Raw genomic sequence first — 27834 nt, forward strand, 5'->3', positions numbered from 1 at the left:
GATTTCAACATCCAACACATCTCAGGAGCTCCTAACAAAGTGGCTGATGCACTCTCCTGTGAAAGTTTCACAGAATCAACTGGTTAAAATCGTCCTTGAGATGTGGAAAATATTGTTAGTCTTTATATACTTGGTAGTATATTTAGAGGTGCATGTGTCTTATTAACTATGTTTTCTCCTAGAGCTCCAGGAAGAAATCCCAGCCAGCATTTCACCCTATCTGTGATTTTGGGGGGGCGGGGCATGTGTCATAAATATAAAGGGAAGGGTGAACACCTTTAAAATCCCTCCAGGCCAGAGGAAAAACCCTTTCACCTCTAAAGGGTTAAGAAGCTAGGATAACCTCGCTGGCACTTGACCAAAATGACCAATGAGGAGACAAAATATTTTCAAAGCTGGAGGGGGGAAGAAACAAAGGCTCGGTCTGTCTGTGTGATGCTTTTGCTGGGAACAGAAAGGAATGGAGTCTTAGAACTTAGTAAGTAATCTGGTTAGCTCTGACTTAGATTCTGTTTTGTTTAAATGACTGATAAAATAAGCTGTGCTGAATGGAATGTATATTCCTGTTTTTGTGTCTTTTTGTAACTTACAGTTTTGCCTAGAGGGATTCTCTGTGTTTTGAATCTGATTACCCTGCAAGGTATTTACCATCCCGATTTTACAGAGGTGATTCTTTTAAGAACCTCATTGCTTTTTTCATTGTTCTTACGATCCAAGGGTTTGGGCCTGTGTTCACCTATGCAAATTGGTGAGGATTTTTATCAAGCCTTCCCCAGGAAAGGGGGTGTAGGGTTTTGGGAGGAAAGCCATTTCCAAAGCAGGCACTTTCCTGATTATATATTTGTTAGACGCTTGGTCTAAAAAAAAAAAAAAGTCCAAGGGCAAAAAAAGGGCAAAAAAAAAAAAAAAAAGTCCAAGGGCAAAAGATAAAATAGTTTGTACCTTGGGGAAGTTTTAACCTAAGCTTGTAAAAATAAGCTTAGGGGGTTTTCATGCAGATCCCCACATATGTACCCTAGAGTTCACAGTGGGGAAGGAACTTTCACAGCGTTGTTACATAAAAATTAGAAACTGGAAAAGTCAACGGAGGGCAGTTAGTACGATTGAGGGAATGTAGTCAGAAAGGTTAGAGGAACTAAGCGTGTACTCTTTGGAAACAGAAAAAGTAAAGGATGACCTCAATAAGGTCTACCAAAATTCTGAAGGGAACAAAAAGGAAAGATGCTAACAAGACTACTTGATTTTGTGTCAAATGCAAGAACTAGTGGGATGAACTCAAGCTAAGGAAAGGTCAGGTCCTAAAGGAACACTCTATACACAGAGAATAGTTAATGGAAATAAGTTATGTGCATTTATTTGAATGTCTAAGTCATTTAAATACATGAAGTTATGTTTATTTCAGTGCATCTCTCTCTGGAATGCAATGCCTGAAATATACTCACTAAATAAAAACTGAGGTAGGCATTTCCAAAACTTCAGACTGTTTCCGTTTAGTGAATGGTGCTTCCCTGACTCTTAGCGAGAGTGCCCCAAGTTATGTTTACAAAAAATATCTAGTTGTAATTCTCCTTTGAAGATATTTTGATATTATTTTCACTCTTGGTCTGAGCTCCTTAGTGTGAGACAGGAGCTCCTTCAACTCAAAGAATTTTGACCCTAAGAGCAGCAGTACCAGGGCAGAGTACAAGCCAGGTCATCTATTGGACCTGTACAATATAAATGCTGCCCTTCGTATCAGTTCCTTCACGTGCCTGGGATGTGCCATGGACTCACAAGATAAGACAATGCAAAATTATTCAAAATAGAAGAAATATGCCTCAGAGAAAGAATATTAAACATTTAAAGGTAGGGTTTTCAAAGTCACTCAACTGTTGGCCTAAGTCTCCTCCCACATGACTTCAACTAGAAGAGTGAAGCCAATGCTGAGTGCTTTTGAAAATCTCACTTAATAGTCAATCCTCCTAATATTTAATATTCAATCTGACACATACCATATACTCATCAAACGGCTGTTAAGATTGGTATGAGAAATTATGGCTGAACAAAATTATTAGTTCTGTCAAGAAATAAAATGTACTCTTTTCTACCTGCTGCGCTTTATGGGCTGTCTCAATGCCGTGATTTCTTAGACAGCTTAAAGCCCTTGCATCTGGGGAGCACCCCACGTTCCAGTCAGAAACAGCAGCACTGTCTGTCATCCACTGCAACAACAACAATAAAAAACACAAATACACATTTAAAGGAAATAAGAGTACAGTACCTGTCTGGCAATATGATTCATGATAATGCCATGCTGTCTCATACAAGTCTGTCCCCGAAAATCAGGAGGGTTGCCTATTTCATAAGTAGATGTTGCTGCACTGTCTATCCTCCACTACAGAGAAACAAATTCAAATGTTTATGTTTTCCTTCCCGCAGCTTATATAATACTGACTGGTAGAAGAAAGTATATTTTGGCAACAGTAAAAATAAACAACTGACCTTATTTTCAATGTTTTCATCAGTTACAAGTTTTCTAAAAACTGCTTCAGCTATGGGTGATCGGCAAATGTTCCCTAAAGAAACAAGAGGTTGAACTAAAGTTTATCTATGGTAAAAGAAGCAAGATAGGACAGGATTTTAGTTCACATAGTACTTTTACAGTTTATTTTATCATATCCCCTAGATGAATCCACAGCAGTGGAGTCAAGCCAAGGCCTCTGGAGCAGTCTCTGTTTATTTCCATTTCACTGCACCAGGGGAGTGAAGGTACTGCCCCATGGAACTTGCCACACAAGGGGTCACGTATCCCTTGCATATGATCCCAAATCTTGTACCCCTCCTGTATGGTGTAATTACATTGCTTTTTTTGTCCCCCTCCACAAAAAGACTTTCTGAAACCATAATTGAAAAAGCAGAATTTTGAACTGTATCTCAAATGGATGTTAATACTGACATTTTCTGTCTTGTCTTTCATAGTTTTACTCATAACAGTCTGGAACTTCTAGGGTCTTCAGATGTCCCATCCCCAAAAATCCTCTATGCACTGGCAACAAGTAGGATAAATTTCTGACTATGATTTACTGGATGATTTGCAAAAGTTTGCTTGAAGTATTTATCTTAATGGCCAGCATCGTTGAGAGAAAATTTTCCATTGCCTTTTTACCCCTTAAAAATGTTTTAAACAAACACTGCAGAATGCTAAAAATATTTGGGAATATATCACATCCTTGCCCAAAGTAAATAAAGTTCAATACCAAAGCAAGAGTCTGCCAATGCTATTGTTTGGGCTCCTCTTTTTAATGATACCTCCATAGATAAAACTTTCATCCCACAGTCTGCTTTTTCATATTCTACCCTTTCCCCACTTCAAATGTTTTGGAAAATTGAAAGCACAGTTATGATATGCCATTTATGTTCATGATAACTAAAAAGTATGATATTATTCCACTGTAGTAAAACACTATACTTCCATTCTTTCAGACTCAAAGGGAAGGTAATAAAGTATTCTGTTGAAGACTCAGGAAAAGTCAAACCACTGATCTGGTGGAAAACACTGGCTCAGCACCTGGAACTAGGGGGTTGTTGAGCTACTTGTGATGGCAGGAGCCTCTTCTGGAGGTGCACAGAGTGTTTCCTTAATTTGGACTAGTTCATTCAAGTTTGAGAAACTAAATGGGAGTTGAAAAAAGTAGGAAAGCTTGTTTTCCTTTGCTAATCTACGAATACATTTGAGGAGGGAGAAGATGAGCTCTACTAGCTCTAAAAACCTCAAAGGGCATGGTGACCAGAAGCAATCAATTAAAGTCACTAACAGTTAACACTTCCTGTTTTGTTTAATAAATCAATTAGTTTTAAATGCAAAAGATGTTTTTGAAAAAAAAAAAAAAAAAAGGAGTTTATGCTCCCAGCACTCTAAGGTAATTTTTATTTAAATAATAAACAACTTTAAAATGGATTTCTGTGAATTTTTAATTGAATTCAAATTTGTCAAGCTGCATTAGGAAAATCACGAGTAAAAAAATTAATATAGTAATAAAAAAATTCCATTTTCCAAAATAATAAAAATATAAAGATTAAGAATCTACATAAATGTACATAAACCTGTGTAATTGCTTACATAAGTGTATATGGTGCATCCTCATGGTTAGCAAAAAGAAATACAAAATTTAGTGTAAAGGCTATATTTACTTGCAAATCAAAATGCTTTCACGATTATACCAATCAATGTGAATGAACCTGTCTTTAGGAAAACAAAAAGAACAGATGCAAAACAAGATTAAAATGGATGATCTAAATAAAGGTTTCCTGCTTGCTGATTTAAATCATGATTAAAAATGGTGATTTAAAATTAATCCAGCCTGACAAAGGCAGGTTTTTAAACAGTGAATACTGTCTGAAGGAGTAGCCTGTAAGGAAAAGGAGTATTATTGGACACACAGTAACCTACTGAGAGGACAATGGGATTTTGCTGGTGTGCCAATGGTTGAAGTAAATGTCTTGCCACATAATTAAACTGAAACAACATTAAATAAGCCTGAAATACATTTCACTTTCAGCCTATTGCATATTGCACACTAAAATAAGTTGAAGGAAAGTTATATAACATGGTTATAGACCTTCAGATGAGTGGTGGATACTAAATTATAGCCTAAGCAATCCAGTAATACTTGCTACCCAGATGAATCTATTCTGAAGCATCTCACAGAGACAATAGCGGTTATCATTTAATATTCTGTTACAGCGGTGCTTGATATCAAACAAACAATTCACACTTTTCTGATGTTTTAGTTCACATTCAAATCAATAGGGTATATTTGTTTTTCCATTGAAGGGAAGTCACTTTCTTTCACCTCACAAAAATCAGAGTTCCATTTTTGATTTTGAACAGTACCGGATGGTGGCGGTGGTTTTTGGCAGCGATACAATAAGATGAGATCAGTTTTTAAAAAGTTTAAATTACTGCTTCATTAACATCACCTTTTGAAGGGTCATTCAACAAAAGAAAATAATCCTACAGTAATTAATAGATTTCACTTCCTTCTAAAACATCTGTTAAAGTCATTTAATTCATTAAAAAATATGGAAGCGAAACGAAGATATTTTAATGCAATATTAACTTTTGAGACTGTCTCAGTCATGTCCTGAAATTCAGAATTAAGACTCTGAAGCAACTTAGTTCTAACCCCTTTTGTGCAAATTATCTTATTACAGTAAATAAGATCTTCACATTTTATGATCATACAGAAACTATGGTAATTAAAATGCAACACAGTATGTGCATCTGCAGTTCGCGAAACAATGTGGTTCTTTTGTAGTACATAAAATTTATTATTTACCACACTGGTAAATCTATTTGGAAAGCCACCATATAGAAAGTGATGACAATATACACAAAATAGACTTTTCCCTTCAATCTCTTAAGCAACAGAGTAGGTACCACAGACAGGAGAAAAATGCAAACTTCCCCATATTGTACCAGCAATATGCCTCAGCCCTGCAATGATTAACTGGGGCAAGAGATAACTCGATGCCAATCGACACCCTTGTTGACAGACTTAGGGGACATCATGGGTAGAACACATATGAAGAATGGACTATTTTCTCAGAAGAAATAGTCCCTCCACTAAGAGAGAAGTAATGTTAGCATGGTTGAGTGATGAAACTTGCTTTTTCTATAGGCAGAATGCTTCATAGCTATGCAAGGCTAGGAGGGGTCAGAGTACACTTCTAGATATGTGATATTGCACAAAAGCCCTATATACCAGAGGTTCTCAAACAGTGATCCGCGAGCTCCATTCAGGAGGTCCGCAGATAGTTCCCTCTAAGGTGCATGCCTGGGTGGCTGCATAAGAGAGAATGAAGCGCCACCCACTTAACTAGTGGAGCCGCTCAGGCGTGGCTCCACTAATTAGGTGCGTGGACCCTGGAAAAGATGCACATATAAGGTGAGGTGGTGGCCTTGGAAGGAATAGGGGGTAGGTGGTAGGGCGAAGTGGGGCTAGAAGAGGGGGTGGGGGGAAATTGAGACGTGCAGGGCTGCGGTGGCCAGAGAAAGATGACTTTCCCCAGCTCCAGGGCTGCAGCTACTATGGAGAGACTGCCCTCCTTCCCAGCCCCAGCTCAGGGGCTGCCGTGGCGGGGGGAGAGAGGGCACATCTATCACATTAGAGAGATAAGATTACGGATATTAAAATATGAGTTGTATGCTTTTATTTGCAGACCAAAAAAACGTTTATTATTAGCAATTTTTTTTAGATAGCGCTTTTATCCAAAGTGCTTTACAATAGTTAGCTAATGGTACATATAACATGTGGAAAGATCATTAAGTGGTCCGCCGAGACACTCAGCAATTTTCAAGTGGTCCATGAGAAAAAAGTTTGAGAAGCACTGCTATACTACTTCAATAAAAGTAAAGGATGACATACCTAATTGAAACTGTAGGGGGAATACAAGCATGCAAAAGATATTACCTAGTTTTATAATAAATAAGATAAATTGGAATTTCACCAGAACACAAAAGCCATCCATCAACTCCTGCAAAAAGTGTATGGATTATTTTTTAAAAGGATTACAATCAGGGTCTCTCAGATGAAGAAACACAACGTCCCTCATCCACTGTCTACATTATAGAAATTTGCACTGGTAATGTACACATGCAGCATCATTATAAAGATGAATTTACATCAATGTAACTTAATCTGAAACTACCAGAGTAAATGCACCTGTGTAACCCACACTTTAGAATGGTGCAGTACATACACATTAAAGGTTTGCATTGGTATAGGTAAATTAATGGGTGAGCTACTACAACAAAAGATACTACATAAGTGTAAAAAGAGTAATTTTTTTTAAAAAAAGTCTTCCCTTAAATTAAATAAAAACTGCAACTTGTTCACCTCTTCTCAGTTCCAATTCCTTTTTATGTATTTGGGTTACTTATGTTGCTGGATACTTCATTTATTCTTCTGTGGTAGGAAAAAATTCAGAAGCAATCTAATTATGCAACTATTAAGTAAGTTATATTTTGCTGTGTAATGAATATCTGCTTCTCTTGTTACAAATAGAAAGCAGATGTTAAGTGAATATTTGACTATTAGTTTTTCAAAACAAATGTAGATGTAAACAACCTGACTTCACATGAATCCTTGTACTCTCTAGAATCAACTCTCAAGTGGATATCTTCAGAAATGACAGTCTGTCTCTCCCTTCAAACAGCTGAACACTTGAAATATTGGAAGTTTCAGATATTTGCAATGGGTGTTAAAAATAACATTCATATTTTTGAATTGATTGGGCTCAGCTTTTATTCTTTTTAAATCAAAAAATATCACATATACTTAAAATTATACTAATGCATCAAGATTACTTTTTAGGGCACAGGGAAATTTTAGATAACTGCTGAAACACAGCAAAACCCAACACTGGCAGAAGGAAAGCTCAATGCAATCTTAAAATACTTTAAATGAATGAAACTTTGACAGGTCAGCCTTTATTAAAAAAATAAAGCTGTTTCCCACATCATTCAATCCTTGTTGTCATATGGCACCAACTCTTTTGGGTAGCTAATATAAGATGAAGGGAAATTCCAGGGAAGTTGACAACATTTATTACAGTGATTTCACCCCATTGCTTGCACTTTCTGACTTTGTTCATTCTTCCCTGAAAATAGCGAATATGATTTATTCTCTCCATTCCCAAGTTTCTCTAGTATTATTTAACATTGGACTAGACACACAGAGTAAGCCATGTCCCTGCCCCAGAGAGTTTACAGTCTAGATGTGTTCCATTAATGGTTATTATCTGTTTTACTTACTGCAGACAGAAGACATTATCAAGCACTAAACTGTAATTTGCTGTGTAATGAATATCTATTTATCATTACAAATGCAAAGCAGATTGTGTGCATATATTTACTGATGGTTCCATAACACAGATCTAATTTAACAAATGAAGACTTGTCTTCTCAAGGATCATCTTCCAGTGCATCAGGGAGATTTTAAGGGCCAGGTAACCAGACTCACAGAATCATAGTAATACAGGGCTGGAAGAGACCGTCAGAAGTCATCTAAGTCCAGCCCCCTGCACCAAGGAAGGACCAAGTAAACCTAGATCATTTTTGACAGGTCTAACCTGTTCTTAAAAAAAAAAAACTCAGAATGATGGGGATTCCACAACCTCCCTTGGAAGTGTATTCCAGACCTTAACCACCCTTATATTAAGCAGTTTTTCCTAATATCTAACCTATATCTCCTTTGCTACAGATTAAGCCCATTACTTCTTGTCCTGCCTTCAGAGAATATACAGAAAAATTAAATATAGTCCTTTTTTAACAGCCCTTAACATATTTGAAGACATCTATCAGATTCTCCCTCAGTCCTTTTTCTCAATACTAAAGATGCCCATATTTTTTAACCTTTCACCATAGATCAGACTTCCTAAACCTTTTATAATTTTTGTTGTTCTCCTCTGGACTCTCCAATTTGTCCACATCTTTCCTAAAATGTGGAGTTCAGAACCGGACACAGTACTCCAGCTGAGTCCTCACCAGTGCAGAGTGGAGTGGAACACTTACCTCCTGTGTCTTACATATGACACTCCTGTTAATACACCTCAAAAAGATATTAGCCCTTTTCACAACTGCATTACATTGTTAACTCATATTCAATTTGTAATCCACTAACTCCCAGATCCTTTCCAGCAGTACCACCACTTAGTCAGTTTTTTCCCATTTTGTAATAAAACATTTAATTTTTCTTTTTAAGTGAAATACTTCTCATTTCTCTTCACTGATGTTCATCTTGTTGATTTTAGAAAATTCTCCAATTTGTTTGCAACCCCTCCAAGCCTGGTGTCACATTCCAATTTTATAAGCATACTCTTTGTCCCATTAGCCAACTCATCAATGAAAATACTGAATAGTATCGTAACTTCTCTGCAAACTTCGGTAGGTAGGTATTAAACATGAACACACAGCCTGGCATTACACTTACTATGACACTGTACTAAGCCCTCCGGGCAGAGATAACAGCTTGTTGGGGTGGGCAAATAGATTAGGAAGGGGAATGATGGTGGGTGGGAGATACCAGAAGTGTTTATTACATTGACAGGAGCTCCTCCCCTGTTCAGGGTGCACATCAACCCTTCCCCTGAAAGAAAGCCCCCCCACTGATATACTCACCTTCTCCTCCTTCCTGGTGGGGAGGGGAGACTCTATTCAGGGTACGGGAGGACGGACTCTACTCCTATCCCCTTTCCAGTAGGGAGGCTGCTAATTCCCTCCCCACCCGTCCTGCGGCTGTCCCGGAGCGAGGCGGGAACGGCCTTCTCTCCATCCACCAACCATGGGTGCCTCAACCTCCAGGAGCCCCGTCCCCTTCCCACCACAGCGCTGGGGACGCGTCCCCGCTCCAGTCCTGCTTGAGCGGCCGCCCCGCACTTACCCAGACACACGAAGAGCACAGACTTCGCTTCCCCAGCCGCCATCTTCTTTCCCGGGCAGCACCAAACAAGGGGGGGTCTTTCCTTCTCCGGACTGTCGTGCAAACCTCACCGCGCTTTGCGGCACCACTCGTTTAAGCCGTCCTTTGTTTATGCCTGATCGGAAGCTGGGTGGGGAATAAAAAGAATTTAAAAAAATGCTCTCAGAGTTTGGCAAAGGGGCCCCGACCAGCCACTCCAACCAATACACCCCTCATGGCGTTGGCGTTTATGTGTGTGTGTGTGTAAAAATCAGGCACTTGAATAGACACCCCCCCAGCTGCACCTGTCCCAGGTGAGCAGCTCTCGGGGTCCTTCCTTCACCTTGCACGCATGTACGCACTCAGTGATGAGAGGTCGAGTTTGGGCCTGGCCGCGCCCTCTCTCTTCTATTGTAAAGCCGCAGCCAGGAGCCTTTGGAGGGTGTTACAGGGAGTGAGTATTGACACTGCTGTGTTCTCAGACCCGGGGAAGGGGATAACCCCATTGTGGGGAAGGATAGTGGTTCCTTGGGTTCTGCCTTCCCTACTTTTGCTGGTTAGGTGGAGAATGAGGGCAAGACTACCCTAGGGTTGCCAGGCATCCGGTTTTTGACGGGGCTGTTAAAAGTCTGGTTGCTAGCCTGGGGCTAAGGCAGGCTCCCTACCTGCCGTAGTTCTGTGCTACTGCCAGAAGAGGCCACCAGGCCCCTAGGCACTGGGGTGGCCAGGGACTGGGAGGGTATGTTCTGCAGCTCCCATTGGCCGGGAACTGTGACCAATGGGAGCTGCAGGGGACAACGCCTGTGGACGGGGCAGGGTCGCCTGGCTGCACCTCCACATAGGAGCTAGAGGGGGGGACATGCTGCTACTTCTGGGAGCTGCTTAAGGTAAGTGCTGCCCGGATCCTGCACCCCTGACCCCCCTGTGACATCCCCCTCCTTCCCTCTGAACCTCTTGATCCCAGCCTGCAGCACCCTCCTGCACCCCAAACCCCTCATGCCCACTCCAGAGCCCACACCCCAGCTGCAGCCCTCACACTCCCCTGTGCCCCAACCCTCTGCCCAATCCTTGATCCCCCCCTCCGAACCCTTCAGTCCCAGCCCTGAGCGCCCTCTCTACCCAAACCCCTCACCCCCATCCCAGAGCCCTCACCCCCCATGCCCTCAACCCCTCCTGCACCCCAAATCCTTCATCCCTGGCCCCACATCAGAGCTTGCACCTCCAGCCAGAGCCCTCACCCCAACTCTCTGCCCAAGCCCAGTGTCCCCTACCACACCCTGAACCCCCCATTTCACCCTGAACCCCACCCTGTAACCTGCACTCCATGCCCAGAGCCTGTACCTCCTCCTACACCCCAATCCCCTGCCTTGGTCCAGAGTCCCCCTCTCATACTCCGAACACTTTGACTCCAACCCCCACAGCCCGGAGCCCCCTCCTGTACCCCAAACTCTTCATCCCTGGCCCCACCCCAGAGTCCGCACTCACAGTCGGAGCCCTGACCCCTTCCTGTACCCCAGCCCCCTGAGCCTGCTCAGTGAAAATGAGCAAGTGAGTGAGAGCAAGGGACCGGGGGGTGGGGGCTGGTGGTGCCTCGGAGGAGAGGCAGGGCAAGGGTGTTTGGTTTTGTGCAAGTAGCAAGTTGGCAACCCTATCAAACGCCAGTCTAATGTAAGTAACGCAGTGTTTGCACTAACACTGCGTTGACCTAATTACATTGACCTAAGCGCTACACCTCTCATGGAGATGGAGTTATTAAGTTGATGTAGTTGGTGACTTACATCAGCAGGAGCAACATTGTAACGTAGATGCTTACAGAGTTAGGTCGATGTAAGACAGCTTACATTGCTCTAGTGTCACCTTCGGTACTCCACATCAACGAGAAGCGCAAGGGGAATCGACGGGAGAGTATTTCCCATCGGCACGCCCCAGTGAAGACACTGCAGTAAGTAGATTAGGTATGTCGCCTTCACCTACGTTATTCTCGGAACTGAAGTTGTGTAACTTGGATCGATTTTTTTCCCCCTTCTCCCTCCGAAGTGTAAACCAGCCCTAAGTTAGCTGCTACTCTACTAATAACTGTGTGGCCCCAGTACATCTTGGCATGAGTGTGCCATAAAAACTCAGCTCTGGGATCTGCTGGAATGTAGATCTAGCTAGTTTTTGGTCCCCACCTTGCAAATTAGACATCTTAAATACAAAACAAATTTATCAGCTAGTGCTTCAGCAAAAACATACAAACTAAAAAGATGTTATTGCAGCTCAGTACAACAGTGAGTACTACAAAAGCCTCAGTCTGGTACTGGGATTCTAGGGGATCCTGGTGGTTTTCAAGCTTTCAGTTTTCATTGGAATGTAGAACATAGCAGATACTACTGCACTTTAAAAATCTGGCCCCAAAATACTGATCTGACATTTCAGTCCTTCCAAATTTTGGCCCCAAATTAGATATCCATATTATTGAAATGGAGAGTAAGCGTTGCTTCTACTATTTAACCAAAAAACATCTAGGCCTCAACACTTCCTGATTTAAAAAACCCTGCAAAAACTCTAATTTGGCAACCGTATTATGCTGGTCCAGATAATTTTGATTGGCACCTCTTTGTCCAAATGTTGTTGCCTAAATTTAGTCAAAGTTGATTTTAAAAAAAGATTTCTTAAATGCATTTTTTGTTATAAAAATAAACCTATTTAAAATGTGAAAACATGGCAACCTATATTAAGGACTAAATTTACTATAATCTATTAAGGTCATTTAAACTACATTTTAAAAAAGTATGCTTGCTGCTAAAGTGTTAAAGGTTACTGAACTGTTGGAAATCATTGGCTAAGCACCTGGAACCAGGTTTTGGTGAACAGCTATGCCAGTTTTTGACAGCAGTAGTCTCTTCTGCAGGTGCAGAGACAATATTTTCTTCTTTTCAGTTTATTCAGCTAGTGCATTTCAGTGATTAATTCAGTTAAAGTTGAAAAATGGACTGGGAGTTGAAAAAGAAGAAAAGCTTGTTTTCCTATTCCAATCTGTGAATAAAAATGAGGTGTGAGAGGATGAGATCTGCTAGATTTCAAATCTTGAAGGACATGCTGACCAGAAACAACCTTCATTGCACCATGGGCTTTTGTTTGAGCTTGTGACTTGTTTACATGTTAGACTCCTTGGTCCGTGCTGGAGATCAGACTAGATGATCACGAGGGTCCCTACTGACCTTAAAGTCTATGAGAAACAACCCATTCAATTAACCACAGATAGTACTTTATTTGTTTAAATCATTAATTAGTTTGATAAATTTAGGGTTTCCCCCCATTTATCATGCATATTTAAGGTAGTTTAATTAACAAAGAAAAAAACCATTTTACAATGCTGGTTTTGTGTATTTTTAATAGAATTTCAAATGCAGCTTGACACAAATGATAGGTAAAAATGAAATCATCAAGTAAATAAAAAACATGTCATTCACCGTTTTCTAACATAATAAATGTTAAGATATATAATTGCTTAAATAAGGGTGTATAGCTCTAGTGTATCCTCCTTGGTAGGTATAATTTGGAACTTCTTTTTGCAAACAATCAGAATCGACTTTCTTTAGAATAATAAATAGAAAGTATAAATGCAAAAGTATAAAATTGATTATTTAAATTAAGGCTTCCTGTCTGGTGATTTAAATTATGATTAAAATCAGTGATATAAATCAATCCATCCTGAATTTGGCATGCATTCTCCTATTCCATCAGAATAATCCAGATGTTCTCTAAATAGCAGCTGAATTTGTGATGGGATCAAAAGTTAGCTAGGTTTAGATGCCATGTCTAAGTTTTGAGGTGCTTTTCTGCTATTATGTGGTGTCTGGAATCCTTTGGTGCAATAGGAACAGCTAGACTTATTCTCTATTTAAGTGGTGGAATTTCAGGGATGAAGGCCTAGATCAGTGGGAGGCAACCTGAGGCCCATCGGGGTAATCTGTTGGCAGGCCACCAGACAGTTTGTTTACATTTGCATGGCCGCCTGCAGCTCCCAGTGGCCGTGGTTCGCTGTTCCCGGCGAATAGGAGCTGTGGGAAGCAGTGTGGGCTGCAGGGACATGCTGGCCGCCACTTCCTGCAGCTCCCATTGGCCGGGAACAGCGAAATGCAGCCACTAGGAGCTGCGAGCGGCCATGCAAATGTAAACAAACTGTCTGGCAGCCTGCCAGTGGATTACCCTGACAGTCCACAGGTTGCCCACCACTGGCCTAGAACCTGTAGTTTTTAGCTTTTACCAAGATTCTGCAATTGTCAAATGGTGATGATTAATATTGGGTGCTTAAAGAGGGCACTGGGGCACCTATGGGCCCGTTCCTGTGCCTCTGTGTAATTGGGGGGCCCATGATCATCTATTTTTTTTTTAAATAGATGATTATGAAGATGGATGAAAGTTTATTTTCAACACACACAGTTTTGCGCACACTGTCATCACAGTATGCATATGTGTAACACCGACAGACCCCAGTCATCAGTGGGCAGGATCGAACCTGGGATCTCTGAAACTAAATACGTGAGTCTCTACTGCATGAGCTAAAAGCCACATGCCTTTTAGCTAAGGCTGTAGCAGACTCATTAATCTCTAAGTGGTCCCAGTGCCACTAGAGGGGACAGAACACCATGTCCAGGAGGTGTGTGGGTTACATATGCACAATGGTTTCTCTGTGGTAAAAACTATGTTGCTTTTGTGCAACAGATATCACTGTATGAAACTACTCTGTTTATTCAGTGACGTGCTTCTGAGTTGCTCTTAATTGTAACATTTCTTTAAACTATGCTCTGTGGAGCCTCTCCTGGTTCCCCGCAGACTAAAACACTTGGAGAACCTGGTAGTGGGGAAACCGGGAGATGTGTGTGAGAATTTCTCTGACAAAGTTGTTTGCAAAATATCATCATTGGATAGCCACTGAATATGAGTGGTGGGTCACGATTATTTCAGCCATTTATTATATGATTCTTTTCTCTGTGATGATAGGTCGGGGTAAGATGAGGTCCATGTCTAAAGAGTAAAAATATAATTCATACCTCTGTAATACTCTGTGGCAAAATTCTCTGTTCTGCACCTTGTGTAATTGTTTATGCTAGTGGCAAGTAGATATAAAATACTACCAGATCAGAATGGTAGTGTTTTACACCCACTTTGAATTGATCATATGACTTCCTGGCTACACCGGAGAGAGAAAGCAGTACAGAGTCCAATTTGATCTGAGAAATAGGTTGGGTAAGCCATTTATGTTACAGCTACTTTTACAAAACAATCTCATTTATGTAAAAACATATTATCTTGCATTTTTGTTTATCCATTTTGTGAGTAGGGTTAGGGAAAGGGAAAATAATAGAAATCCTGGCTCTTGAGTTTAATAAAGTCTGAACAAATATAATTTAGCTTAGATTACTCTGGTCCTTTGTTTAAAATGCTCCTTATTCCTCACTGTTCTAGTTAAAGCAAGGGTGGGCAATTTTTTTGACCTGAAGACCCATCTGGGTATGGAAATTGCTTGGTGGGCCATGAATGCTCACAAATTGGGGGTTGGAGGGCAGGAGGACCCTGGCTGGGAGTGCAGGCTCTGGGGTGGGGCTGGGAATGGGTTGGCGGTGCAGGAGGGTGCTCCGGGTTGGGACCGAGGGGTTCAGAGGGCAGAAGGGGGATCAGGGCTGGGGCAGGAGGGTAGGGGCACGGGACGGGGTTAAGGGGGGCAGGCTCTGAGCAATCATAGAATCATAGAATATCAGGGTTGGAAGGGACCCCAGAAGGTCATCTAGTTCAACTCCCTGCTCAAAGCAGGACCAATGCTTACCTCAAGCAGCTCCCAGGAACAGTGGCATGTCCCACCTCCAGCTCCTACATGGAGGTGCGGCCAGGCAGCTCTGCGCGCTGCCCTGTCTGCAGGTGCTGCCCCTGCAGCTCCCATTGGCTGTGTTCCCGGCCAGTGGGAGCTGCGGGGGCAGCACTTGGGGTGGGGGCACCGTGCGGAACCCCCTGGCTGCCCCTACGCATAGGAGCTGGAGGGGGGACTTGCTGCTGCTTCCGGGAGCCATGCAGAGTGAGTGCCGGAGGGGGGCAAGCTCCAGACCTCGCTTCCTGGTGGGAACTCGAGGGCTGGATTAAAATGTCTGGAGGGCCGGATGTGGCCCCTGGGCCGTAGTTTTCCCACTTCTGAGTTAAAAATATTTTGAAATTAATTAATTTCAGAAATTAATGCAGTAACTTGTGAACTTTGACTCTGACACGCAGACATAGTTGACGACTGATGTCAGAAGGTGGATGTAGGGGTAAAATAGTGGTGATTTTGTTAGTGCAATTTATTAAATCTTTATTATTTGTTATTGCTAGGGTAGTGTCTGCTGGTAATGGCTGGAGTCTGTGTATTTTATGAGATTATTATTAACCATGTTTATTATGATAATACCTAAGGGGCAATCCAGAATGGGGCCTATTGTGCTAGGCACCATACAAACACGAGTAGTAGACAGTCCATGTCCCAGAGAGACTACAATCTAAATAGACAAGACAGACAGGGGAAAGAGGTATAAGACACAAGTAGACTGAACAATGTGATATTGTCAGATGTTACATTTCCTATTTTTTAGGGTGTGTTTACTTAGGAGGGGATCAGCTAAATAGAAAGAAAAAGGAAGGGGGTGAGGGGAACAGAGCAGGAGAGAAGGTAGAAGGGGCAGGTGCAGAGTGAGGCTGAGGTGAAGAGACTCAAGGGAGAGGAAGGGTTGGAGGAAAGAAGCAATCATCACAGGGCAATGAAAGTTAGAGAAGTTTCTACAGGTGTGATTGGAATATCCAAAGGTGAAAAAGGTCCCTGCTTTGGTTGCTTCTGCTCCTATCAGCTGGAGTCTTTGGCTGGCTGCTTTCTGCCCCCCGTCACCTCCCACCACCACCACTACTTCTCCTTTAGGGAGAACTGCAGAGGAGGCACCCCTGGGGTCCTAGTGCCCCAGAGTATGGGAGTAAAGTTGTCTGCCCCGAACAATTCTAGGGGAAGGGATGGTCCTGGATGGGCTCTATTTTAACCTCTTTCCCCTCATGCAAAAGTCCCTACTTTGGCTGCTTCTGTTTCTATCTGCTGGTATCTCTGACTGGCTCCTCTCTGCAGTTTTTTCTTTAAGGCCACATGAGTTTAAGGATACTCAAGCCTATATAGGTCAGGGATTGGCAACCTTTGGCACACAGCCCGTCAGGGAAAGCTGCTGGCGGGCCACATGCCAAAGGTTGTTGATCCCTGATATAAGTTCTTATACTGCATTCATCACTGTAGTATTTGAGCACCTTCCATTAGCACCTTCCATTAGCACCTTCCACATTCCACCCTCCCCCTGTGTGATTAATGAGGGAGTAGGGCTGACCTGGGAGAGAAGAGTTTAAAAGCCAGAGTATAAATGACCAAGGGCAGCTAGCAATTAGGACAGCAGAGGAGTTTGAGAGAGAATTTGTAAGAGGGAGACATAATATCGCCCCCCTCTATTCGACATTGGTGAGGCCTCATCTGGAGTACTGTGTCCAGTTTTGGGCCCCACACTACAAGAAGGATGTGGATAAATTGGAAAGAGTCCAGCGAAGGGCAACAAAAATGATTAGGGGTCTGGAACACATGACTTATGAGGAGAGGCTGAGGGAACTGGGATTGTTTAGTCTGCAGAAGAGAAGAATGAGGGGGGGATTTGATAGCTGCTTTCAACTACCTGAGAGGTGGTTCCAGAGAGGATGGTTCTAGACTATTCTCAGTGGTAGAAGAGGACAGGACAAGGAGTAATGGTCTCAAGTTGCAGTGGGGAAGGTTTAGGTTGGATATTAGGAAAAACTTTTTCACTAGGAGGGTGGTGAAACACTGGAATGCGTTACCTAGGGAGGTGGTAGAATCTCCTTCCTTAGAAGTTTTTAAGGTCAGGCTTGACAAAGCCCTGGCTGGGATGATTTAATTGGGGATTGGTCCTGCTTTGAGCAGGGGGTTGGACTAGATGACCTCCTGAGGTCCTTCCAACCCTGATATTCTATGATATAATAACTATGATTAGGAAAGACCACATGACCAGTGCCAATGCTACTCCTGTCTCCTCTGCCTACACCTATATCCAGACATGGAACCTGACCCTGGATGCCTTTACCAAGATCCTGTTGTGGATTTGCAGAGACTGTGGCCTGCCTTTCCCCTTCATTGAAAGCCAGGTTGGGGAGACCATCCAGTGTGAAGAGTGTCTGCTGGTAGAATCTCTCAGGAAGCAGGTGGGAGTGCTACAGAAGGAGGTGGCTAGGCTGAGGAGCATCCATGCACATGAGTTCATCAAGAGTGTTCATATAGAGATTGCCAAGGCTGAAGAAGCTATCCACCTAGAGAGGACTGCTGTCACAGCACAAAGGGAGGAACATACGGCTGTGTCACAGACTACACTGACTGCTAGTTATTTCTGGATGCAGGCTCCATCCCGGTCCCAACCCACCAACTATAGTGATAAAAAACCATTGTGCTGTCCTGGCAACCAGGGACAGGGCTCAAATTCAGCTGGAGCTGTTTGGAGTGGAGCCCAGTAAATTTTTCAAACATTGACTCCAGCCTGATGCTGTTGCAGTTTTCAGCTGGGAACCTGTAGCCCTCAGCGGTTCCAGTTTTGGGGATCTGCAGGGTCCTGCAGCTGAAGTCCAGAGTCCTGGCACACCCTGTGGGGCTGAAGCCCCGAGCCCCAGCGTGCCCCTTGGAGAATGCGGGGGGAAAAGGAGGTGTTCTGGGGTCTGGGAAATACTCTGTGAATTTAAGCCCTGACTGGGGATGATAACTTCATAACTCAAAAATTGTTGTAGTCCACAACGGGGAATTCTTTATTAGACCTTGTCCTAGGAGAAGAGGGACTGACCACGGAACTAAAAATTAGTGGTATCTTAGATACAAGTGATTATGACTTGATGTCATGTGTAAGCAGAATAAGGTGAAAATGCCATTTGTCCATTACTAAATGGAAATGGTAAAATTTTCGCTAAAAATGAAGAAAAGGCAGAACTGTTCAATACATAAATCTGTTCTCTATTTGGGGAAAAACAGATGATGTGTCATATGGTGGTAATGATACTCTTTCCGTTCCACTAGTATCTGTGGAGGATATTAAATAGAAGCTGCTAAAGTCAGACATTTGTAAATCAGCAGATCCAGTTAACTTACATCCAGGAGTTTTAAAAGAGCTGGCTGAGGAGCTTGCTGGACTGTTAATGCTGATTTTCAATAAATCTCAGAACACTGGGGAAGTTCCAGAAGATTGGCAGAAAGCTAATGATGTCTTTGCGTAGTACATCAGTTCGATGATGATGTTTTCATGCTTTCTCTTTTTGTGGATTCTAGAGTGACTCTAAAGTCCAAAGCTTGACACGCATGCTTGTGAGCAGATCGGACAGAGAAAGTCATTGGTGAGCATCTTGGTAGCTATAGCAGTGGTATGACGCTTTGCCCTTGCAGCGAACAGTAGATTATTTCTGTCTTCTTCAAAGGCTTGGAAAGCTTTGAGTATTGTGTCACCATGCTGATCTATTTGACACAGCCTTCTCGAGATCATTGGGTTTTATTGCACCGAGATGTATGCTGTTCTTGATGCTGTCCTTGTAGCACTTTCTGGAGCAGCCTTGATTCTGGTGTCCTTATGCCAATTCTCCATAGGAAATTTTTCTGGGTCGTCAATGTTCAGGCATCCTAATGATGTGTTGTCCAACCCAGCATAGCTGGGCTTTTATCAGCATGGCCTCGATGCTTGTGGCAATAGATTTTTGGAGAGTCTCCAGGTTGATAATTTTGTCTTGCCAGCGGATCCCCATAATGGAGTGCAGAGACCACATATGAAAGGCCTCTAGTTGTTTGATATGCCATTTGTATGGTGTCCAGGTCTCACAGCCGTAAAGCAGAGATGTAAGCACAAAACCACTATAAAGTTTTATTTTTGTTGAGAGGGTTATGTTGTGGGGTTTCAGGACTTTGTTACATAGCTTTCATAGATTCATAGATTCATAGATATTTAGGCCAGAAGGGACCATTATGATCATCTAGTCTGACCTCCTGCATAATGCAGGCCACAGAATTTCACCCACCACTCCTAAAAAAGACCTCACACCTATATCTGTGCTATTGAAGTCCTCAAATTATAGTTTGAAGACCTCAAGGAGCAGAGAATCCTCCAGCAAGTGACCCGTGCCCCATGCTACAGAGGAAGGCGAAAAACCTCCAGGGCCTTCCAATCTGCCCTGGAGGAAAATTCCTTCCCGACCCCAAATATGGCGATCAGCTAAACCCTGAGCATATGGGCAAGATTCATCAGCCAGATACTACAGAAAATTCTTTCCCGGGTAACTTGGATCTTACCCCATCTAAAAACCCATCACAGGCCATTGGGCCTATTTACCATGAATATTTAATTACCAAAACCATGTTATCCCATCATACCATCTTCTCCATAAACTTATCGAGTTTAATCTTAAAGCAAGATAGATCTTTTGCCCCCACTACTTCCCTCAGAAGGCTATTCCAAAACTTCACTCCTCTGATGGTTAGAAACCTTCGTCTAATTTCTAATCTAAATTTCCTAGTGGCCAGTTTATATCCATTTGTTCTTGTGTCCACATTGGTACTGAGTTTAAATAATTCCTCTCCCTCTCTGGTATTTATCCCCCTGATATATTTATAGAGAGCAATCATATCTCCCCTCAACCTTCTTTTAGTTAGGCTAAACAAGCCAAGCTCCCTGAGTCTCCTTTCATAAGACAAGTTTTCCATTCCTCGGATCATCCTAGTAGCCCTTCTCTGTACCTGTTCCAGTTTGAATTCATCCTTCTTAAACATGGGAGACCAGAACTGCACACAGTATTCCAGGTGAGGTCTCACCAGTGCCTTATATAACGGTACTAAAACCTCCTTATCCCTACTGGAAATACCTCTCCTGATGCATCCCAAGACGACATTAGCTTTTTTCACAGCCATATCACATTGGCAGCTCATAGTCATCCTATGATCAACCAATACTCCAAGGTCCTTTTCCTCCTCCGTTACTTCTAGTTGATGCGTCCCTAGCTTATAACTAAAATTCTTGTTATTAATCCCTAAATGCATGACCTTACACTTCTCACTATTAAATTTCATCCTATTCCTATTACTCCAGTTTACAAGGTCATCCAGATCCTCCTGTAGGGTATCCCTGTCCTTCTCTAAATTAGCAATACCTCCCAGCTTTGTATCATCTGCAAACTTTATTAGCACACTCCCACTTTTTGTGCCCAGGTCAGTAATAAAAAGATTAAATAAGATTGGTCCCAAAACTGATCCTTGAGGAACTCCACTGGTAACCTCCCTCCAACTTGACAGTTCACCTTTCAGTAGGACCCGTTGTAGTCTCCCCTTTAACCAATTCCCTATCCACCTTTCAATTTTCCTATTGATGCCCATCTTATCCAATTTAACTAATAATTCCCCATGTGGCACAGTATCAAACGCCTTACTAAAATCTAAGTAAATTAGATCCACTGCGTTTCCTTTATCTAAAAAATCTGTTACTCTCTCAAAGAAGGAGATCAGGTTGGTTTGGCACGAAACTTTCCTAGTGACTGAGAAGCTTCCTGTATCCTGTTCGTGATCTTTTTGTCAAGAGATCCATCATTGGAGATGTTACTGCCGAGATAGGTAAAATTGTCAACTTGCTTTAGTTGATTTCCATTAATGGATATGCTACGTGATATGGCATGGAGTGGTGAACATGATTGATGTGTTTTCTCCAGGCTGATTATGAGGCCAAACAATTTGGATGCTTTGACAAAGCCATCTATGATGCACTGGAGATCTTCCTCTGTGTGCTGGGAGGGCACAATCATCCACAAAGAGTGCTTCTGTTAGTAGTAGTTTGTTTTCTTTAAGCCTTATAATATTGAAGAATGAGCCGGCATGTCTGTATCTGATGTATATGCCTCTTTTGAGCCCATCTGTAGCATGGTTGAGAATTTGGGTGAAGAAGAGGTTGAACAATTCAGGGGCAAGGACACAGCCTTATTTGACTCCATTTGAAATGGGAAAGGAGTCAGTGAGATCACCATTAAAAAGTGCCTGACCTTGCATCCCCAATGGAATAAACGAATTATATTTACCAGTTTTGGTGGGCAACCAAATTTGCTGAGGATCATCCATAAGCCTTCTCTATTGACTGTATCAAATTATTTTGTCAGATCAGAGAAGATGCTGAACAGATCCATATTATGTTCGAAACATTTTTCTTGCATTTGCCTGATACTGAAAATCATGTCTGTGGTGCTACGATCAGGTTTGAATCCTCACTGAGCCTCATGAAGATTGGCTTCTGAGACAGATGAAATCAGTTGGCTCAGAAGGATATGAGCAAAGATTTTTTTTTTTTTCCCCAGCAACAGATAGGAGAGAGATCCCACAGATCCGTTTTGCTGCCTAATGTGTGCTAATTTTTATAAAAGGTAAATGGGATGATCTGAGTAATTATAAGCCTGTTAGCCTGTCATCTATCCTGGGCAAGATAATGGAGTGACTGTTGTGGGACTCAATAAACAAAGAATTAAAGGAAAGTTACTAATGCAAATCAACAAGGGTTTATGGAATAGATCCTGTCAAGTTAACTTGACATCTTTGTTTTTGTGGGGGTTTTTTAATGAGATTACAAGTTTGGGTGATAAAGGCAATAGTGTTGGTATGGTATACTTAGACTTTTATAAGGCATTTGACTTGGTACTGCACCACATTTTGATTTAGAAAACTAGAACAATATAAGATTATCATGGCACACATTATATGGATTAAAAACTGGCTAACTGATCTCAAAATGTAACTGTAACAGGGAATCATCATCAAGCAGGTGTGTTTCCAGTGGGGTCCGGAAGGGATCGGTTCTTGGCCCTACTCTCTTTAACATTTTTATCAATGACCTGGAATAAAATATAAAAATATCACTAGTAAAATTTGCAGATGACGCAAAGAATGGGGACGTGGTAAATAATGAAGAGGACAGGTCACTGATTCAGAGCAATCTGGATCGCTTGGTAAGATGGGCACAAGGAAACTGTGTGTTTAATACAGCTAAAAGAATACATCTAGAAACAAAGAATGTGGACCATACTTACAGGATGGGGGACTCTGCATTGACTCTGAAAAAAGATTTGGGGTTGTGGTGGATAATCAGCTGAACATGAGCTCCCAGCCTGATGCTGTGGCCAAAAGGCTAAGGTGATCTTGGGATGCGTAAACAGGGGAATCTCAAGTAGAAGTATTTGGCACTGGTGCAACTGTTGCTGGAGTGCTGTGTCCAGTTGTGTTGTCCGCAGTTCAAGAAGGATGTTGACAAGTGAGTTCAGACAAAACCCATGAGAATGATTGAATGATTAGAAAATATGCCTTATAGAGATACACTGAAAGAGCTTAGTTTATTTAGCTTAACAAAGAGAAGGCTAAGGAGTGACTTGATTACAGTCTATAAGTGTCTAGATGGGGAACAAATATTTAATAATGGGTTCTTCCATCTAGCAGAGAAAGTGTTATAACATGATCCAGTGGCTAGAAGTTGAAGCTAGACACATTCATACTAGAAACAGGGCATACATTTTAATGATGAGTAAACTGTTGGAACAGTTTACCAAGGGTCATAGTGGATTCTTCATCACCGACTATTTTAAATCAAGATTGACTCTTTTTCTGAAAGATATGCTTTAGGAATTATTCTGAGAAAGTTCTGTGGCATGTATTGTAATGGAGGTCAGACTGGATCAAAATGGTCCCCAGGCCTTGGAATCTATGAATTCCTGTAGTATAGACAGTCTTTCTTCTAAACTTTTAGCAGCAAACAATGCATTGCTTGAATGTTTTTTTAATTTAATTTTTAATCATTTAAAAGATTATAGTAAGCTTAGATCTTAATATAGATTGTCATAAATTTAACATGAATTTTAAATAGTTTAACGTCCTTAATTTATATTAAAAAAATTCAATTTCAACAAACATTTTGCTTTTAAAAGAGTTTTTTCTAGCCTGATTTCAGTTGTGGTTCTGTTCTGGAAATTTCACTTTTAAAAATGGCATGGTCATGCTTGGTGTATGTGTTGTAATGATTTTCGTATGAAACATGCTTCGTTTACAAATAAATATGTTTTTTGTAACTGCCAGAGCTGCAAAGTCAACATGGGATCTTAGAGGGAAGTTGGGCTTTATCCTTCTTTAGCCTCATCACCAGTAACAGGGCTCTGCAGGCCAAATGAGGCCTTTAGTTGCACCTGCTCAACTCCATTGCCTTCAGCGGGGCTGCACAGATGCTTCTGCATTCTTCTTAGCACAAACTGCCTGACTCACTAGTTCCTCAGAAACTTAAACACTGTTTTCCTCATGTATTCCAGTTAATTAAAAGTGAGGAAGCATCACATAGCTGACTAGATTATACCTGAAACTTCTTCTCTGTGTGCTGTAAACATAGATTATTTTTCTTTTTCTAAAAAAAACAAGTGCCCCGTACAGCTGCGGCTGTATCCTTTTACTCTGTTCTGTTATCAGCCCTCATTTAGAGAAATTATCTTTCTAGCAGAATGAGAGGGAATTCAGTCTGTTTATTTAGGGGCTTGTTTCAAGCTGTTCTGAATACAGAAGCCACTAGGAGCTGAGATCTCCAAATGGTTTTCATAATACTTTTTTCCTCTGGACTATAATTGTCAAGAGTCAATCAGATTTGCCTGAAAGTTTTCTCAAGGCTAATAGTATGTGGGACGGAACATATATATGAAAACTAGTTACTAAGTGATGCATTATCTGGATGAGCTAATTTTCTGCCTTAAGTGAGCAAAGTAATGTAATATAAAAATCTGTATGAAAAGGATGCTAGATTATAAAAGGGTTTAATCTTCTTAAAGAAATACAAGTTTTGTGTCCAAAGTATACTTTTTAAAGAGCAACTACATAATTAGTGGCAAAAACTATAGAATTATGTAGCTGCTCACGTGAAAAGGAGAAACTAGGGAAAATACAAGAGGCCAACAAAACAATGTAAAATTGGAAGATAAAATACGAGACTGAGGAAACTGAATTTGTATACCGTAGTCTGGAAAACAGAAGTCTTGTGAGGGAAGGGATATTATAAGAAACTAGAAAAGAACTATGAGGTAATAGTATAAAAGAAAACAATACTCACAGATGGAGAAGTTGGTAAGGGCAAGAAGCAATATACCCTAATAAAAAAAAATGTAAACACTGTGAAAAAGTTCTTAATAGGCAATGAAATAAACTACCAAGGAGAAGGTACTCTGCAATCACCATAAATATTTTAAAATGGATTAATAGGAGGGAAATTAGGAGTAGTGCTGAAAAGGGTAGATGGTAATTTGAGGCATTCAGTGTAACCTTTTCTGGCTCTACTGACTATGGTTCTATGAAGTGTATAGTTTGATTCATGGTAAGAGCACTAGAACTTCTTAGTTTTGCTTTGCTCACCTAGGCCTAGAGCTGTGTGGAGGTTGCAAATTCGATATCTCAAAGATTTGAAATTTGGCTTCGTCCCAAATCAGAATAAACTCAAATTTTGAAGTTCTCCACAAAAGAAAATTCCCTTCACCCCATAGCTTTTGATTGATTGAAATGTTTCATTTTTGTTTCAACTTTAGTTTGTTGTAATATGTAACATAATACAAAATAAAAAAGTAAAAAATATTGAATTGTTTCAGTCTGAAAATGTTGAAACAGGATGTTTTGACATTGTCAGAATATTTTTTTTCTGGTTTTTCCTCTAACAAAATTTCAGTAAAATAAACATGATTTTGCAAACCATTTCAATTTTGACAGAACTGTATTTGTTCACAGAAAATGTTTGTCAACATTTTTCCGACCACTTCTACCAAGCTCTAATTCAGCACAGTGTACTTAAATATGTGCATTTCTTAAAGCATCTGAATAGCCCTATTGAAGTCAACTACGAATGTACCCAAGGTTATTCATATACTGAAGTACCATGCTGTGTCAGGATCCTAGATTACATATGACAGCAATTTTACTAAAAGTAGAACTCTAGATGGTAAATGCTTATTTTTTTTAAAAAAAAAATAGTCGATGTGGATTTGCATGACCGTTGTTAATCGCTTGTAGTGCTACTTCCACCATTTGAACTGAAGACTCGGTAAGGAGACTTAGATAGACGTTCATTCTTCAGATCATAGAATCATAGAATCATAGAATATCAGGGTTGGAAGGGACCCCAGAAGGTCATCTAGTCCAACCCCCTGCTCAAAGCAGGACCAATTCCCAGTTAAATCATCCCAGCCAGGGCTTTGTCAAGCCTGACCTTAAAAACCTCTAAGGAAGGAGATTCTACCACCTCCCTAGGTAACGCATTCCAGTGTTTCACCACCCTCTTAGTGAAAAAGTTTTTCCTAATATCCAATCTAAACCTCCCCCAAGATCAAGATCAAGATTAAAGAGGATAGTTCTGACTAAATCAGTTTAAAACCTTATTTAATATGCCAAATTACACACTGGGAGATGATCGGGCCATCAGATTTCTCTGTGTGAGGAAAAGATATATGAATATTCATTTGTTAGCAATAGCTATACTGTAAGTTTTAAGAGCCTTTGAACAATGCAAGGAGATAAAATAGCAGAAGGGCCATTTAAAAGGAAGCAGAAGAGGCAGAGCAGTTAGTTGCTGCCTGGAGCTCAAAGAGGGAGGACCAGGTGACTGACTGGCTGGAAGAGCAGCAAAAGCAGGGACAGCTCATTGCAGGCAGACTGAGCCTAGGGGACTGAGCCCAGAACCTAGCCAGACCAGATGAGGGTACTGTGATTTGGCCCTGCTGGTCTGGTTGAAGACTGAGTCCAGGCGAGGACTGCCGAAAGGACACCAACCGACGCTACTGACACGGGCCCCTGTTGGTCTGTCAAAGAAGGCAAGGCCATAGGAGAGAACTAGAGACTATACCGCGGAAGGGGAGTCAGTGAGTGTGACTTGGCTGGAGGGCTGAGTTGATGAAGATCTGCCTAACAACCATCGGCCAGAGGGGCGTGCTCAAGACGTGGGTGTCACCCCATTGTAAGAACTGAAAGAAAAGCAGGCTCATACCCAATCAGGGAGGGGTTGCCTGCAAGAGGTGGGTGCTGCCCCGCTCAAAAATGAGTGATTGCAGGCATATATCTGCCAGAGAGGAGCTGTCCATGAGAGGTGGGTGCAGACGCCATTACAAACATAAATTGTAAAATGAAGATTAGAGTGGGGAAACATAAATGGCTGGAATCCTATAGTCAGTGAATCATTTTAAAGATCATTGTTATAACCTGGCCTTAATTGTCTCTTCTGGACGGACTCCAGGGTGTTGTATACGCACTACCATAATACAATTAATAATAATGTTTCATTCAAAACTGGGACAGGTTCATGTGATTCACAATTCTACTGATCAGGTGTATTTGCTTGGGAAAACAGTGGCGAACCACACTTGTCTCGATTTTGAAAATTAAGACACTTTAGAGTGTGTTTGAATGAAGTTCCTTTGGTGCCATTTATTCAACAAATTACTATTAAGTAGAATTAATTTTAAAAAATTACAGGTATGATGCTAGGTATGATACCTCCTGTTGTTAAATCTACTACCAAAGCAAAACAGTTACCTGCTATACAGGGAATCCTCAGACTTACAACATAGCGCATAGGGCTGGTCACCTCCTCCCCATGCTGTGCTGCCCAGTGCCATAGTCTGGGAAACATCACCTGCACCGGATTTATGCTTTTCTGCCATTTAAAAAAAAAATTAGAACCACAAAGAATAGCAACTGGGTGTCTTAAGTTAGGCTGGACAGCAAGGCAGACTGCTCAGAATGCCAGCAAGGCAGGCTGGGCAAACAGGCAGCAAGGCAGGTGGCTGCTCAGAATGTCAGCAACATACTATGCAGAATTGGGCTTGCTTTTTACAGAGTTGCTTGTAAATAACTTTGGTCACATTATAATGAATGGAACTGGAAGAGGGTCCCTTGCAGTCCCTTGTCTGATTGGCTTCCACAGCCAGGGTAGCTTGTTGCTGGGTAGCCTTGCCGCTTGTTTTTGATTGGCTGAGCCCAGGGCCGGGAGCCAGTCAGAAAGCTTGAACAGTGATTGGCTGAGGCTTAGAATGTGATGTGTGCTGTTCTCCCTGCTGGCTTTTGTCATAAGGGCGAAACAAGCGTCGTGGGGCAAACGAGCAATCAATTGAAAAGCATTGTAAGTGGCGTCCGGCATAAGTCGGGCGTCATAAGTCTGAGAACTCCTTGTATTGTGCATACATTTACGACATCTCCAGAACTCCACTGAGGAGAAAATGTAGAACAATAAGTTGTCAGTGACGGTAACTCTGATGATCCTGGGGCGCAATCAAGACCAGTAAGGGG

At 41.6% G+C, this 27834-nt stretch overlaps 2 protein-coding genes across 7 annotated transcripts in view; one reads left to right on the plus strand and one right to left on the minus strand.

Moving 5' to 3' along the window:
* ACP1 (acid phosphatase 1) overlaps positions 1 to 9529 on the minus strand; it is a 52788-nt gene extending 43259 nt beyond the window's left edge. For 2 of the 3 annotated variants that reach the window (XM_073336169.2, XM_073336166.2), the window contains exons 1-3: positions 9423 to 9529; positions 2482 to 2555; positions 2261 to 2374 (exon numbers count right to left, since the gene is read on the minus strand). In XM_073336169.2, coding sequence (XP_073192270.1) covers positions 2261 to 2374; positions 2482 to 2555; positions 9423 to 9465 — 231 coding nt within the window. In that variant the 5' untranslated portion in view covers positions 9466 to 9529. Of the gene's footprint in view, positions 1 to 2087; positions 2202 to 2260; positions 2375 to 2481; positions 2556 to 9422 lie in introns of all 3 variants that reach the window. The other variant, XM_073336167.2, reaches the window with a different exon arrangement.
* A 258-nt stretch (positions 9530 to 9787) lies between these two features.
* Positions 9788 to 27834, plus strand: part of SH3YL1 (SH3 and SYLF domain containing 1) — a 113351-nt gene continuing 95304 nt past the window's right edge. For all 4 annotated transcript variants that reach the window (XM_073336165.1, XM_073336162.1, XM_073336163.2 and 1 more), the window contains exon 1: positions 9788 to 9894. In XM_073336165.1, the coding sequence (XP_073192266.1) occupies position 9894 (1 nt within the window). In that variant the 5' untranslated portion in view covers positions 9788 to 9893. The remainder of the gene's footprint in view (positions 9895 to 27834) is intronic.

Source organism: Lepidochelys kempii, chromosome 3 (assembly GCF_965140285.1).
Source record: "Lepidochelys kempii isolate rLepKem1 chromosome 3, rLepKem1.hap1, whole genome shotgun sequence".
Classification (NCBI taxonomy): domain Eukaryota; kingdom Metazoa; phylum Chordata; order Testudines; family Cheloniidae; genus Lepidochelys; species Lepidochelys kempii.